Source organism: Oryctolagus cuniculus, chromosome 20 (assembly GCF_964237555.1).
Source record: "Oryctolagus cuniculus chromosome 20, mOryCun1.1, whole genome shotgun sequence".
In the NCBI taxonomy this organism is placed as follows: Eukaryota; Metazoa; Chordata; class Mammalia; order Lagomorpha; family Leporidae; genus Oryctolagus; species Oryctolagus cuniculus.
The window spans coordinates 20,833,920-20,848,586 of record NC_091451.1 but is presented as its reverse complement, the minus strand read 5'-3'; the positions used below and the strand labels follow the sequence as shown (position 1 = coordinate 20,848,586).

The 14,667-nt window shown below is 43.9% G+C and overlaps 1 protein-coding gene across 3 annotated transcripts in view; it reads right to left on the bottom strand.

The window, feature by feature from the left end:
* The window catches only part of YLPM1 (YLP motif containing 1), an 83,534-nt gene that overhangs the window by 56,168 nt on the left and 12,699 nt on the right, over window positions 1-14,667 (bottom strand). For all 3 annotated transcript variants that reach the window (XR_011384926.1, XM_051826234.2, XM_070065276.1), the window contains exons 2-4: window positions 5,646-5,882; window positions 4,623-4,802; window positions 1,259-2,238 (exon numbers count right to left, since the gene is read on the bottom strand). Coding sequence is in view for 2 of the 3 variants with exons in the window: in XM_051826234.2 (XP_051682194.2) it covers window positions 1,259-2,238; window positions 4,623-4,802; window positions 5,646-5,882 (1,397 nt within the window). In the remaining variant the exon portion in view is untranslated. The remainder of the gene's footprint in view (window positions 1-1,258; window positions 2,239-4,622; window positions 4,803-5,645; window positions 5,883-14,667) is intronic.

Sequence of the window (14,667 nt, the reverse complement as noted above, 5' to 3'; positions counted from 1 at the left end):
ATCCTCTCAGCTCCAACCTGCAGCTGTGATGTAAGCTGCCTAGCTCACAAGATGCTGAGAGGACTCCCGAGAGCTAACAATGTGTGGAGTCTCCAGCAAGGCTTCTTAGCTCACAGAGGAATTCACGCTGACTGCCCCTAACTTTCTCCCAGCTTTGTTTTTGGATGGAGTTTTGCACCATGATGTACGCAGAATTATAAACTTGTCTGGGAACAACCAAATGCTAAAAAATAGGTTTTAAATTAAAAATTATGCATAGATGTACTATTACTGAAATGGAAAGCTACATTAATGAATAAGCAGAAAAAGTAATTTATAAAACATTGTACACAGAATGATCCCATTTCATGACCTATTGTTTAATGATTATCTCCTGATGGGGAATTAGGTGACTTTCACTCTTTTCCTAGGATGTGTCTGAATTTTGTATAAGGAGTAGATGTCTGAATTTTGTATAAGGAGTATATATTTTTACTATAACTACAACTAGTAAAAAAAAATCTGATTAAAAAATAGTATTTTTCTATATGGGAATTATCATTTAGGTAAATGGGGAGAAAAATATTTTTAAAAACTTGAAAAAAAATAAATTTAATGCTTTTAACTGATAAAGAGAAAAAAACTTAGAAATCACTAATTTCTTGTCTTTTCTACACAAAGATGTAGTTCAGTTGGAAGAAAAACATCTCCCTAATTGAGGAAAATATAAAAGATGTATGTTCTATGGGAAGCAGAGATTTTGTCTGGTTACATTTAGTGCTGTAAGCACAGAACAGGAACTTAATAAACATCTGCTGAACAAATGGAGAAAAATAAAATCCTATTTACTCTTACACTAAATTTCATTGCCTTATTTCAGTAGAATATTACTTAATTCATCTTCATCTCTAAAAACTGGCACATTATCTAACAAATAGTATTTGTCAATTCAATTATCACATAAATGAAAACTAAAAAAAATCAATGACTAAAAATTATTTTTGAAGCTGAAAAGTCAGTAAGGATAAGCATTACTCTAAAACACTGCATTCTGGACTGTAATCCCTACATATATGATAAAAGCAGCCATATCAAAGAAATCATTTCTGTAACACATTGTCACGTCTAGTAAGTGAACAATACCAACATCTGTAAACAGAAGTATATATAAAATACAAAGACTAAAACTTGTAAAAATGAAGTTTTTGATTCCCTCAAAGCCTATGTGGCCTAAGTCCACAAAATAACCAAATCCAAGGGAGAAAAAAAGCAGACCTACCTTGGGCCTCTTGGACCTTCCAAGTAACTGCTTCTAGGAGGATCTGGAAGCAGTCCACCTGACCTCACTGGCATGTCCTTGGCCGCAGTGATCGGCTGAGATGGAGCTGCTGAAGATTCCCCAAGTCCTTGCTCAGATGAGAATGAGCTGTATGGTAGAGTAGACTTGCTCAGAGGACCTTTAGAATTCACTTGTTCTGACTGCAATGGAGGATGGTAAGCTGAAGGTGGGGCTGAACCAAAAGACACAGGAGTGGGAAGCAGTGCTGGTCTAGGCTTCTCTGGATGCTGTGAGCTCTGAGAACCGGAGGCTGGTGGAATTGGGGCTGTTGTTAATGGAGGAGGTATCCCTTGTGGAACTCCAGGAGGAGGTATTCCTGGAGGAGGTGTAGCTGAAGACAACGGCGGGAGGGGTAAAACAGGGGGTGGTGCCGATGAAGAAAGAGATGGTGGGGGGAGAACTGGTGGCGGCCCTGCAGAAGAGAGGGAAGGCGGGGGAAGAACTGGAGGTGGCCCTGCTGAAGAGAGAGATGGAGGTACCCCTGGAGGAGGCACAGAGGCTGGTAGAGAAGGTGGCATCACAGGCGGGGGCATGCCAGGAGGTGGCACGCTTGTAGGCAGGGCAGGAGGCATCACTGGGGGGGGCAATGACGGCGGCAATACAGGAGGGGGCATTGTTGGTAAAGGTGGCGGCATCTGAGAATATGGGACAAAAGGAGGTGGCATTGACATATTCCCCATATACTGGTTCTTCACATTCTGAAATGAACTGACTCTCTCCTGGAGATAGTTCTGAGTGGCCTTCATGTGCCCCTGCCATGTTTTCCACTGCTTCTCATACTCCTGAAGTTGATCCTTATGAGGATAGGAATGGAGCTGCTCCTCCCACAGCTGAAACTCTCGCTCCCATTCTTGGTAGAGATGTTGAAACTGCTGCTGCTGCATCTCATAATGCCGCAGCTGCACATCTACAGACATGGTCTACAAATAAAAGAATAAAATTATGTCAAAACATTCACATAAGAAAACGTTAATGAACCAAAGGCATACACAGACTTAGGGAATTAGAACATGAAAGACTTTAGCAGGCTAAGGGTAAGCTTGTTAAATCCTTTTAGTGATGATGGCGCCGCGGCTCACTTGGCTAATCCTCCGCCTGCGGTGCTGGCACCCCAGGTTCTAGTCCCAGTTGGGGCGCCAGATTTTGTCCCAGTTGCTCCTCTTCCAGTCCAGCTCTCTGCTGTGGCCCGGGAAGGCAGTGGAGGATGGCCCAAGCACTTGGGCCCTTCACCCACATGGGAGACTGGGAGGAAGCACCTGGCTCCTGGCTTCAGATCGGCGCAGCGTGCTGGCCGTAGCGGCCTTTTGGGGATGAACCAACGGAAAAGAAGACCTTTCTCTCTGTCTCTCTCACTCACTGTCTAACTCTGCCTGTCAAAAAAAAAAAAAAAAAAAAAAAAGAAATCCTCTTAGTGATGATCATGCTTCTTTCTTCCTTAGCTTCTTTATCACAGGTTTGGAAAATCCAACCAAACACTAAAAAAATACCTATATCAGTAGTATTTATCAAGTTGTTAATATCAATGTAAGTCATTTTAAGAACTGAAAAATGATCTATTATTATAGGTCTAGATACATGATTATGCATCTAAGATGCAAGATAAACAGGTATCTAAGTCACCTTATCTTTTTAATATATAAAACTATTTAAGATTTATTTATTCATTTTGAAAGTCAGAGTTATGGGGCCAGTGCTGTGGCACAGTGGGTTAAAGCCCTGCTCTGCAGCACCAGCATCCCAAATGGGCACCACTTTGAGTCCCAGCTGCTCCGCTTCCCATCCAGCTCTCTGCTGTGACCTGGGAAAGCAGTAGAAGATGGCCCAAGTCCTTGGGCCCCTGCACCTGCATGGGAGACCCGGAAGAAGCTCCTGGCTCCTGGCTTCAGATTGGCTCAATTCCAGCCGTTGCAACCATCTGGGGAGTGAACCAGCAGATGGAAGACCTCTCTCTCTCTCTCTCTGCCTCTCAAATAAATAAATAAATCTTTTAAAAAAAATGTCAGAATTACAGAGAAACAGGGAGAGACAGAGAGATCTTCCATCTGCTGTACACTTCCCAGATGGCCACAATGGTCAGTGTTGGGCCAGGCCAAAGCCAGGAGATTCATCTGGGTCTCTCACACGGGTGGCAGAGGCCCAAGTACTTCTGCTGCTTTTCCCAGGCCATTTGTAGGGAACTTGAATGGAAGTGGAACAGCAGAGACAGGAACTGGCACCCATACAAGATGCCAGTGTCACAGGTAGCAGCTCTTACCCATTATGCTATAATGTGGGCCCCATAAAACTATTTATTTAACAGGCTCAAGGGGGCTGGTGCTGTAGTGCAGTAGGTTAGGCCGCCTTCTGCAGTGCCAGCATCCCATATGGGTGCCAGTTCAAGTCCCGGATACTCAGCTTCCAATCCAGCTCCCTGCTAATATGCTCGGGGAAAGCAGAAGAGGATGTCCCAGGTCCTTGGGCCCTGCACCCATGTGGGAGACCCAGAAGATGCTACTGGTTCCTGCCCCAGCCCTGGCTGTTGCAGCCATCTGGGGAGTGAACCAGCAGATGGTAGATCTCCCTCTTGTCTCTCCCTCTCTCTCTCTCTCTAACTCTGCCTTTCAAATAAATAAAAGGCAGTGAGACAGAACAGAGTGAAGACAAAGAGAGTGAGAACACACTCCTATACACTGCTTCACTCCCCAGATGTCAACAAAGGGTGGAGCAGAGCAGAAGCCAGGAGCCACAAATGCCATCCAGGTATCCCACATGAGGGCTAGGGACTCAATCACTTGAGCCATCCATGCTGCTTCCCAAGGTCTGCATTATCAGCAAGCTAGGGTCAAGAACTAGAGCTGGGTGTCAAACATAGGTAATACGTGTGGAACATGGGCATCTTAACCACTAAGCTGAATGCCAGCCTCTTACTTTCATTATCTTTTATGGCACATCTGTTTAGATTTTTTTGGTGAGGGTTGTTTTTGGTCTTGTTGGTACATTTATTTTCTTAGCTGTTAACGCAGTGATCTGTTGCAAAATACAAGTAAACTTGAAGTTATGTGATAAAATTCCCTGGTTCTTAAATCCCTTAGCAGTAGTACTCTAGCATCTGCACTAGGCTGACATGATTAGGAGACTTCATCATAGCTACCTCACCCCATTCCCCCAGGCAACCTGACATATAACTACTTGGGCAACCCCTGGGAAATAACTAACTGTCAACACCAGGCATCTTCAGTTTTTCACATTCAAATGTCTTGCAGGAATAACAAATCCTTAAATGTCTTGGGGCAACTTCCCATTTGTCAGCTCCGGAAGCACTCGCCTGCATATGCGGTGGCTGCTGTATAATCTGCTGGTACTGCTGCAGGATCTGCTGTAACTGAGTGTGCTTCTGCATTATTCCCTGATACTGGAAGCCGACTCGATGTTGCTGGTGCTGCTGCCAGTGTGCTGCTGCAGCCTGCAACTGTTTTAACCTGGCATCTTCTTCTGGGTCCTCAGACTAAAGATAAAAATAGACTTTTATGTAACAAATAACAATCAAATTAACATTTCACAAATGTGTTATAAAGTTCAGAATCGCTACAACTCAGGCTGGTTGAGAACAGCTATTCTAAAACACCTAGCTCCATCTATTCTGTTATAATGGACACTAATAAAGAGGAGTTTAGCAAGTCCATAGTCCTCACTGTGACAATCATTTCACTTTTACTATTTCCCCAGGAGAAAAATGAACCTACAGTGAGTCTTTTTCACTTTAGAAGAAATTTCTTCCTGTTGGGGAGTCACTTTTCACCAATGGAACACAATGCAATCATTATGGGTCAATACAGTTTCATTTAAGATTTTGAGAGAACAATGACCTTTGGACCAACATGAGAATTTTCCATGTGCCAGTCACTATTCTGTGTGACAAAGATGATCACATTTAATCTTTCAGCAAACTCTCTAAGAGGCTACTAGTCAAATAAGTGCTTGTTTCAGATGAGAACACTGAAGCCCAGAATGGTTAACTAACTTGTTTGAGTCACCACCAGCAAGTAGCAGGGCCTGGACTGCAGCCTGCACAGCTGAAGCTCTTTAACCACTGCCTGGTCCTGTCATTATGACCATACGCTGGCACCTCCCTCTGAATGAGAACATGCAGAAGACTTTCTCATTCTTCACTCTCGCTTACACTAGCAAAAAAATTCTTTTTCTAAACATGATGTAGTAGACATCTGATTACTGCACAAACAGAATTTTACCTAAACATGTGACAATACAATATCTACTTATGACAAAAGAGGACATAAATGAATAAAAAATGAACAATTTAATAAATACCCAATACTTTTATGGTTACCTGGGGTTCCTCAGGTGGGAGAGGAGGTGGTGCCTCCTCATTCAGAGGTGGTAAGGGCGGCTCCTCAGATGAAGGCGGTTCTGCAACCTGACTGGTGGCAGGCACTGCCGCTTCTTCTTTCACTGGCTCTGGTGCATCCTTTGTTACCACAGGACTCTTCTTGTGTCCTGGCAAATGCACTTTTGTCCTCTGCTGCAAACTGAGCAAGTGCTGTCGATACCAATACTGCTGTTGTTCCTACAAACAGAAACCATCTCTAAGAATCCTAATTGACAGGCATCTATCCTTGCAACTTAGTAGTAACAGGAAACCACATCTGTATTTGAGTTCATTTGTTTATGTATATAATAAAAGGCAAAGTTAGTTTGACAGACAGGTTAATAAAATCTTAATAAAAAGCTTCAGAAAATTTTCAGTTTCTCTCCCAAACTTAAACATTTAATTCAGCATACTTCTTCACTCTCTTTTTCAAGATTTACTTATTTGAAATGCAATGGCTGCAGCAGGGCTGATCTGAAGCCAGGAGCTTCCTCCGGGTCCCCCATTCAGGTACAGGGGTGCGAGGACTTGGGGCATCCTCTGCTGCTCTCCCCTGGCATATCAGCAGGGAGCTGGATTGAAAGCAGAGCAGCTAGGACTTGAACTGGCACCCATATGGGATGCCGGAACTGCAGGTGGCAGCTTTACCCCCTATGCACAGCACCAGCCCTTCTTTACTCTCTTAAAACTTGCTTTTGGAGGTTAACACAGTCTTTTTGCTGAGTGATCAGAGTAAATGCTTTCAATTTTCAGAACTATTTTTTTTTTTGTAATGTTTATTTATTTTACTTGGGAAGCAGAAAGAGAATGTTCTGCCATCTGCTGGCTCACTTCCCAATTGCCCAGAAACCAGGAACTCAAATCCAGATCTCCCATGTGGGTGGTAGGAACTCAACTACTTATCACCTGCTGTTGCCAGGAGTATGCATTAGCAGTAAGTTGACATCAGGAGCAGAGCTGGGCCTGAAACCAAGGCATTCTGATATTGGATGCAGGCATCTTAACCACCATGCCAAACACTCCCTCTAATTGTTTCTAAACTACCTTTCAGTTTCTACAGATTTATCCACAGGGGTCTCTTCCTTTTGATCACTTCCAGTGCTCCTCTCTCAATTTTATTTATGTATTTATTTGCAAGTCAGAGAGATAAAAGGAGAGAAACAGACAGAGAATCCATCTACTGGTTCACTCCCCAAATGGCCACAAGAACCAGGACTAGGTCAGGCCAAAGCCAGAAATGGGAAACTCAATCCAGGTCTCTCATATGAGTGACAGGAAAATATAAACTTCAAATTCTTGAGCCATCACTGCTGCTTTCCAGGCTCCATTAGCAGGAAGTTGAAGTCAGGAGTGAGAGAGGATATCAAACTCAAGTACTTCAATATGGAACTTGGCCATCTTTATTTATTTATTTTATTTGAAAGGTAGAAGAATCAAAGACAGATCTTCTATCTACCAGTTCACTCCCCAAATACTCACAACAGCCAAGGCTGGGCCAGACCAAAGTCAGGAGCCTATAACTCAATCTGGATACCCCATATGGGTAGCAAGACCCAAGTACTTGAGCCATCACCACTGTCTGCCAGGATGAGAATTAGCAGGAAGCTGTGATCTGAAGCAGAGCCAGGGCTCAAACCTACACAGTCCCATGTGCGGTATGCGTATGGCCCACACTAACTTATTTTTTAATTCCATTTTCCCAAAAATTTTTGAAGAACCTTTGTACATTATTTTTACAGCCTCAGCTTTATCTTCCTAATTATACTGCAATTTAATTTTCTGGAACCCTGCTTTACACTTCCATTTAAAAAAAATACAGGGGGCGGCGCTGTGGCGCAGCAGGTTAAAGCCCTGGCCTGAGGCGCTGGCATCCCAGATGGGCCCTGGTTCTAGTCCTGGCTGCTCCTCTTCCGATCCAGCTCTCTGCTATGGCCTGGGATAGCAGCAGAAGATGGTCTAAGTCCTTGGGTCCCTGCACCCGTGTGGGAGACCTGGAATAATCTCTTGGCTCCTGGCTTCGGAATGGTGCAGCTCAGGCTGTTGTGGCCATCTGGGGAGTGAACCAGCGGATGGGAGACCTCTCTCTCTGTCTCTACCTCTCTCTGTAACTCTTTCAAATAAATAAAAAACAAAATCTTTAAAAAATAAATAAATACAAACAATATGTTCAGTGTGGGAAAATATTAGAAAATACAAACTTCATTATTTATGGATTCTGTACTTGTGAATTTGCCTACTTGCAAAGACTTATTTCTAATACCAAAATCAATATTCACTGAGCTTTTTTAGGTATTTAGGAAAATACAAAAGGCCACAAAAACCATGTGTGGCCTGGAGCACAGCGATGCCCTGGCTTCTGTCCCAGCTCTCCTGCTATAGGTAAGCATCCATTCTATGGTCTACTCAGTGCCGCACTTTCCACACCTGCTGCTGGTTCTGCTGTTGAAAATGGCCCGTGGGGGCAGTGCTGTGGTGCAGTGGGTTAACGCCCTGGTCTGAAGCACCGCATCCCGTATGGGCACCGGCGCCGGTTCATGTACCAGCTGCTCCTCTTCTGATCCAGCTCTCTACTGTGGCCTGGGAAAGCAGTAGAAGATGGCCCAAGTCCTTGGGCCCCTGCACCCACCTTGGAGACCGGGAAGAAGCTCCTGGCTTCAAATCGGCGCAGCTCTGGCCATTGTGGCCATTTGGGGAGTGAACCAACGGAGTGTAGACCTTTCTCTCTGTCTCTCCGTCTCACTGTCTGTAACTCTACCTCTCAAATAAATAAAATTAAAAGAAAAAAAGAAAAAGAAAATGGCCCTCAAGCATGGCGCTGAGGGGCTGCCCCGTGTTCCTAAGGGCAAGAAGACTGTGATGCTTCATGAATAAAATGCATGTTAGGTAAGCTTTCTTCAGCACTGCTGGCCATAAGGTTCCAGGTTAATATACTTTTTAAAAAAGATATAATAAGGAACCTTTAAATAGAAACACTTATAAACAAGAATACGTATTGACTGGTTCATGAAAAGATGGCTAGAGACCCATAGGAATTTAACCTTGTATTTCCACAGAAGCGATGGTTCAGGGGGCCAGCGTTACAATGCAGGGGGTAAAACCACAGCTTGCAACACCAGCATAACTGACAGTCCAAGTGCTTGGGTCCTTGCCACCCACCCAGGCTTCTGCCTTCAGCCTGGGCTAGCCCCAGCCATTGTGGCCATTCAGGGAGTGAACCAGTTAACAGAAGCTCGCTGTCTCTTTCAAAGAAATACATAAATCATTTTTTTTAATATAAGGTGTAATGACTAGGTAATAATTCAGAACACAAATATCTCAAATAAAGAATATTTTTTAAAAACTTATAACCAAAACAAAGGAAAAAATGGAATGTTCAAATAAGTACCAACTAATTAAAATCTCACCCCTCAGAAAAAAACTGCAGAATCTTTATTATCCTATTCATTATAAAATCCTCCAGTTGCATGAGGAAAAACAAAAGTTGTCTTAGTAGGGGGCTGGCACTGTGGCTTAGCGGGTAAAGCTGCCACCTGCAGTGCAGTGCTGGCATCCTATATGGGCACCAGTTCAAGTCCTGGCTGCTCTACTTCCCATCCAGCTCTCTGCTATGGCCTGGAAAAGCAGAAGAAGGTGCCCAAGTCCTTGGGTCCCTGCACCTGTGTGGGAGACCAAGAAGAAGCTCCTGGCTTCTGGTTTCAGACCAGCTCAGCTCTGGCCATTGTGGCCATCTGGGGAGTGAACCAGCAGATAGAAGTCCTCTCTCTCTCTCTGTCTCTGCCTCTCTGTAGCTTTGCCTTTCAAATAAATAAATACACCTTTAAAAAAATTATGTAGAATTAAAATATTTTTAATCTTCTATTATTTTAAGATACTAAAAATATCATTAGGCCTATATTTTAGCTTTTAAAAAATATGTTCTTTCAAACAGAAGTTTAAAGTTTCCTTTGTTTTAGTTGCTTTGATAGTAACCCTAAGAGATACAAAGATGCAAGCTTTCGCAAACTAGCAGCCAACAGCTAAAGAGATCGCACAGGGCTAGACTCCTCATCAATTTGTACCCACCTATTCTCATGCTTCCCATCTTTGTCTCAGGGGCAGTTCAGGGTTAAGTACTTGTTGATTCACTGACAATATGCTTTGTAAGTCAGTATCTATTTAGTAAGAACTTTATAAGCGGGAATCAGATCTAATTCAATCCTACAACTAATTCTGAAGCTCTACAAATGAATACTGATGCCACCAGTCAGAAAAGTCCTTGGTGACCCCAAGAGAAGGCTGATTATCTCTGCTACACAAAGAAAAAAATGAGCCTGAGTTTCTTGATGACAGCAGACAAGGAGTCAGTTCTGAATATCCCATTGTCTCAGAGAACTCCATCTCACAGGGGTTCACAGGTAGAGGAAAATCATGACATTTGTCACATTTAAAAAGAACCTGAATGAAGGGATTAAAATGTCCTACAAATATTATCCTACAAATAATATTACTAAAGAAGATGGGCCGGCGCCGCGGCTCACTAGGCTAATCCTCCGCCTTGCGGCGCCGGCACACTGGGTTCTAGTCCCAGTCGGGGCGCCGGATTCTGTCCCGGTTGCCCCTCTTCCAGGCCAGCTCTCTGCTATGGCCAGGGAGTGCAGTGGAGGATGGCCCAAATGCTTGGGCCCTGCACCCTGTGGGAGACCAGGATAAATACCTGGCTCCTGCCATTGGATTGGCGCGGTGTGCTGGCCGCAGCGCACCGGCTGCGGCGGCCATTGGAGGGTGAACCAACGGCAAAGGAAGACCTTTCTCTCTGTCTCTCTCTCTCACTGTCCACTCTGCCTGTCAAAAAAAAAAGAAGATGGTAAATTATCCAGGAAACGCTTACTGTCTGCTTGCTACCGGCACAGCAATAACCTAGTTGCTAACTGATTTCTAGAGTGGGGAAATGTAAAGGAGAGACTGTTTGTGTGTAATGTTCTAAAGAGTCACTCTGGAAAGTTCCCTTGCCTATACAAGTTGATTACTGTAAAGGCCTGTAATACTGAATGCTCTGTCTTATATTCTAAAACAGAGAAAAACCTGGTAAGATAATAAACTAGATTACCATTTTAGAAATTCATTGAGAACATTTGACTGAAATTATTTTTTGAGGTTCACAATCCACTCAAGGAATTGGGATCACAAGATACACTAAGTCCAAATCTTTAATGAAAAAAAAAGTTGCTTTTTTTCACTTCTTCCTCCAGCTCTTGCCCTCACCTGTCATTCTCCTTTAATCCAACATCTTGCTAAAATGGTCTATACTCACCATCCCCATTTCCTTACTTTCCACCATTCCTCTTATCAATGCAATATGGCTTCAGTCACTATGAAACTGCTCGTGCCAAAGTCAACACAATCTACACGTCAGTAAGCTCAACAGGCAGCTCTGAGGCACTCTCCTGCAGGATCTGACACAGCTGACCACCCTCTTCTCCCTAGGAGGCATCTTCCCTTCACTTCTGTGGCCACTTCATTTCCCATCTACATATTTGGCCTTGCCTCCATTGGTTCTCCTAGCTGTTGTTCTCTGGGTGGGGGTGGAGGAAGAGCTGGTCAACGTTTCTTTCTTTCTTTCTTTCTTTACTATTTATTTATTTATTTGAGAGGCAGAGTTACAAAGAGGGAAAGAGAGGGAAGAGGGGGGAGGCAGAGGAAGGGAGAGGGAGAAGGAGAGGGCGAGAAAGAATGTCTTCCATCTGTTGGTTTACTCCCTAAATGGCCACATGGCTGGAGCTGGGCTGATAGGAAGCCAGGGGCTTCTTCCACGTGGATGCAGGGGCCCAAGCACTTGGGTCATCCTCTGCTGCTTTCTCAGGAACATTAGCAGGGAAATGGATTGGAAATGGAGCAGCCGGACTCCAACTGGTGTCCACATGGGATGCTGGCACTGCAGGCAGAGGCTTAACCTACTACACCACAGCAACAGCACCCAGTCGATGTTTCTGAACCTCTGCCCTTACTCTGCAAGCACTCCTCAGGAGACCTCATCTATTTCTGTATTTTCATATACCTTTTTCGTGCTGATGACTCACGAATCGATCATGATTTCCAGAAGTTGTTCCTAGATTCTACACCTCTATCTAACTTCTACCTGGCCTCGATATCTGAAGAAACTCAAACCCCGTATATCTAAAACTGAACTCATCATTTTCTCCTCATCCCCAGACCTGTCCCTCCTCCTCCTCAAGGTTTTCCTCCTTTAGTAAATGGGACCACCACCCACCCACAGCCCACTCCAGAAACCTAGGACTCATCCTTGAAGCCTCCCTCTCCACAATGACTCAAACTCCAACTTAATTCTGGCAGTTGAACATTTCTAGTTTTCCCACTTTTCTCCATTTTCACTAATACCAGCCAAGTCCAAACCCCTGTTATCTCTTGCCTGGTTTTCTTCAATTACCATTCTCTCTAAATCACTCTTGCTCCTTTCAATCTACTCTCTGCACTGCAAGCACAGTGAGCTTTCAAGTATGCCCATCTGTGACATTCACCTGCACAAAAGCCTTCAATAGTTCCCTAATGCCATAAATAAATTCTTTACAGGCCTTCCTTGACCTGGTTCATGCCCACTCCTCTCTCCCGGAGCTTCAGTGAGCCTTATGGAACTTAACTCTTTGAATTCTACTTTCTTTGGGTTTTACTTAAATATCACTTTATAAAGGAAGAACTCTTCAATTAGATTAGAGCTCCAGTATACTCAATCATTATAAAAATACTTGTTCTGCAAGGCACTGTGAATACAACAGTGAGCTTAAAAAAACAATAGTTCACCTTTTCCAGTTCCTTATGGAAGAATCTAGTAATATTTCACATTTTACAATCCCACAGCCTTCTGTACTTTTCTTAATTACTTATTAAATGTCTTCCTTGGGGCTGGTGCTGTGGCATAACAGGTAAAGCCACTGCATGCAGTGCCAGCATCCCATATGGGCACCGGTTTGAGACCCAGCTGTTCTATTTCTGATCCAGCTCTCTGCTATGGCCTGGGAAAGCAGTGGAGAATGGCCCAAATCCTTGGGCCCCTGCACCCACAAGGGAGACCTGGGGGAGGCTCCTGGCTCCTGACTTCAGATTAGCACAGCTCCGGCCATTGTGGCCAGTTGGGGAGTGAATCAGAGGATGGAAGACCTCTCTCTTTCTGCCTCTCCTCTCTGTTTAACTCTTCCAAATAAATAAATAAATCTTAAAAAAAAAAATGATTCCTGTTAACAATAAGAGTGGGAGTAGGAGAGGGAAGAGATGTACAGTTCAGCACATGTTCCCTCAGACTTACCCGAGGGTGAGGCTAAAAACTTGCCATAGGACTCCAAATCCCATTAAGTTGGCAGGTACCAATCCCATCTTACTAGTTAAAGTGATCAGTTTAAGTTCATAACTGATCATAAAGATAGGATTAAGTGTTAAAGGGATCACATAAATAAGACCAAGTGTCTGCTAATAATAATTGATAGAATTAAAAAGGAGAGAATGATCAAACATGGGAAGCAGAATACACAGCAGACTCATAGAATGATAAATGCTCTAAAAAGCACTCTGGCCTCAGAATCAGCCCTTAAGGCATTCGAATCTGGCTAAAAAGCCCATGAGAGCATTTCAGGCATGGAAAGCCAAGACACTGTGGCAAAAACGACCTACATGAAAGATCTCTGTGAGTGAGATCCTGGTGAAAAGAAGGGGCCCTTCTCTGAAGGGAGGAGAGAGGAGAGAACTTCCACTTTGATTATGGCCTGGTCTAAATAATGTCGGAGTTTGTGGACTCAAGAGGCTTCCATAGCCTTGGTAGCTCATGACAAGAGCCTCGGGTGATCACTGACATCATAAATAAGAGTGTCAATTGTTAAATCAACAACAGGAGTCACTGTGTACTTGCTCCCCATGCAGGACTCGTCCTTAATGTGTTGTACTATGAGAATTAATGGTAAAACTAGTCTTCAAACAATATTTTATACTTTGTGTATCTGTGTGAGTGCAAATTGTGGAAATCTTAGTATAGAGTTGATCTTCTGTATATAAAGATAATTAAAAATGAATCTTAATGGAAAATGGGATGGGACAGGGAGTAGGAGGTGGGATGGTTTGGGAGTGGGAGGGTGGGTATGGGGGAAGAACCCCTATAATCCATAAGTTGTACTTAAGAAAGTTATATTTATTAAATAAAAGATTTCTATTAAAAAAAAAAAGGTCTTCCTTCACCACTGGAACAAGTTAATCACAGCAGGTACCATGTCTACCTCGTTTACCATTTCATCTCCAATACTAAGCACCATACTTGGCACATGGTTGCCAGTTCATAAATACTTGAATATTAAATAAATGATGTGGGCTTGTCCTGCGAGGCCTACTCCGTTGGGATGGTGAGGTGATGGTGTTCTTTGACAAGAAGCACCAAAGACAGTTTTGGTGAACATGTCCATTTATTAACAATCAGGCACAAGTTTTTACAGGGTAGGCAAAAGGGAGTAGCTAGTTCAGGGTAACAACACTAATTCTATAGGATAAAGCCAATACTGGCGCCTCTACACTTCTCCAATCAGCTATGTAGCCTTCCAGGTGGTCTTATGGGTCTAGGCCACACACACACACACACACACATACACACACAAGCACAAGGCCCCTCAAAAGGAAGTAGGGGTGGGGGAAATGTACCTGGGGTCCCTGCCACTTGCCAGCAGTCAGGTCATGTGTGGGTCTCAACGTGCTGAGTCCTCAACTAGGGTCTTTCCTGGGAGGCATGGTGTGCCATGCCTTCTTAACCTCCTGCGTAGGCTAGGCAGGCAATCTCCCAGCCAGGCACAGAATCACTCACATCCACCCCTCAATCCCCCCCGTTTTAGAGCAGACTATCTCTACGGCCAAAATCTCAGCCAGCAGAGCAGCCTTTCACATCACCCAGCAGATGTGACCCTGCTTAGCATGGCACGAAAAAACAGATCAATAAGCCACAACCCACAGTAACTAA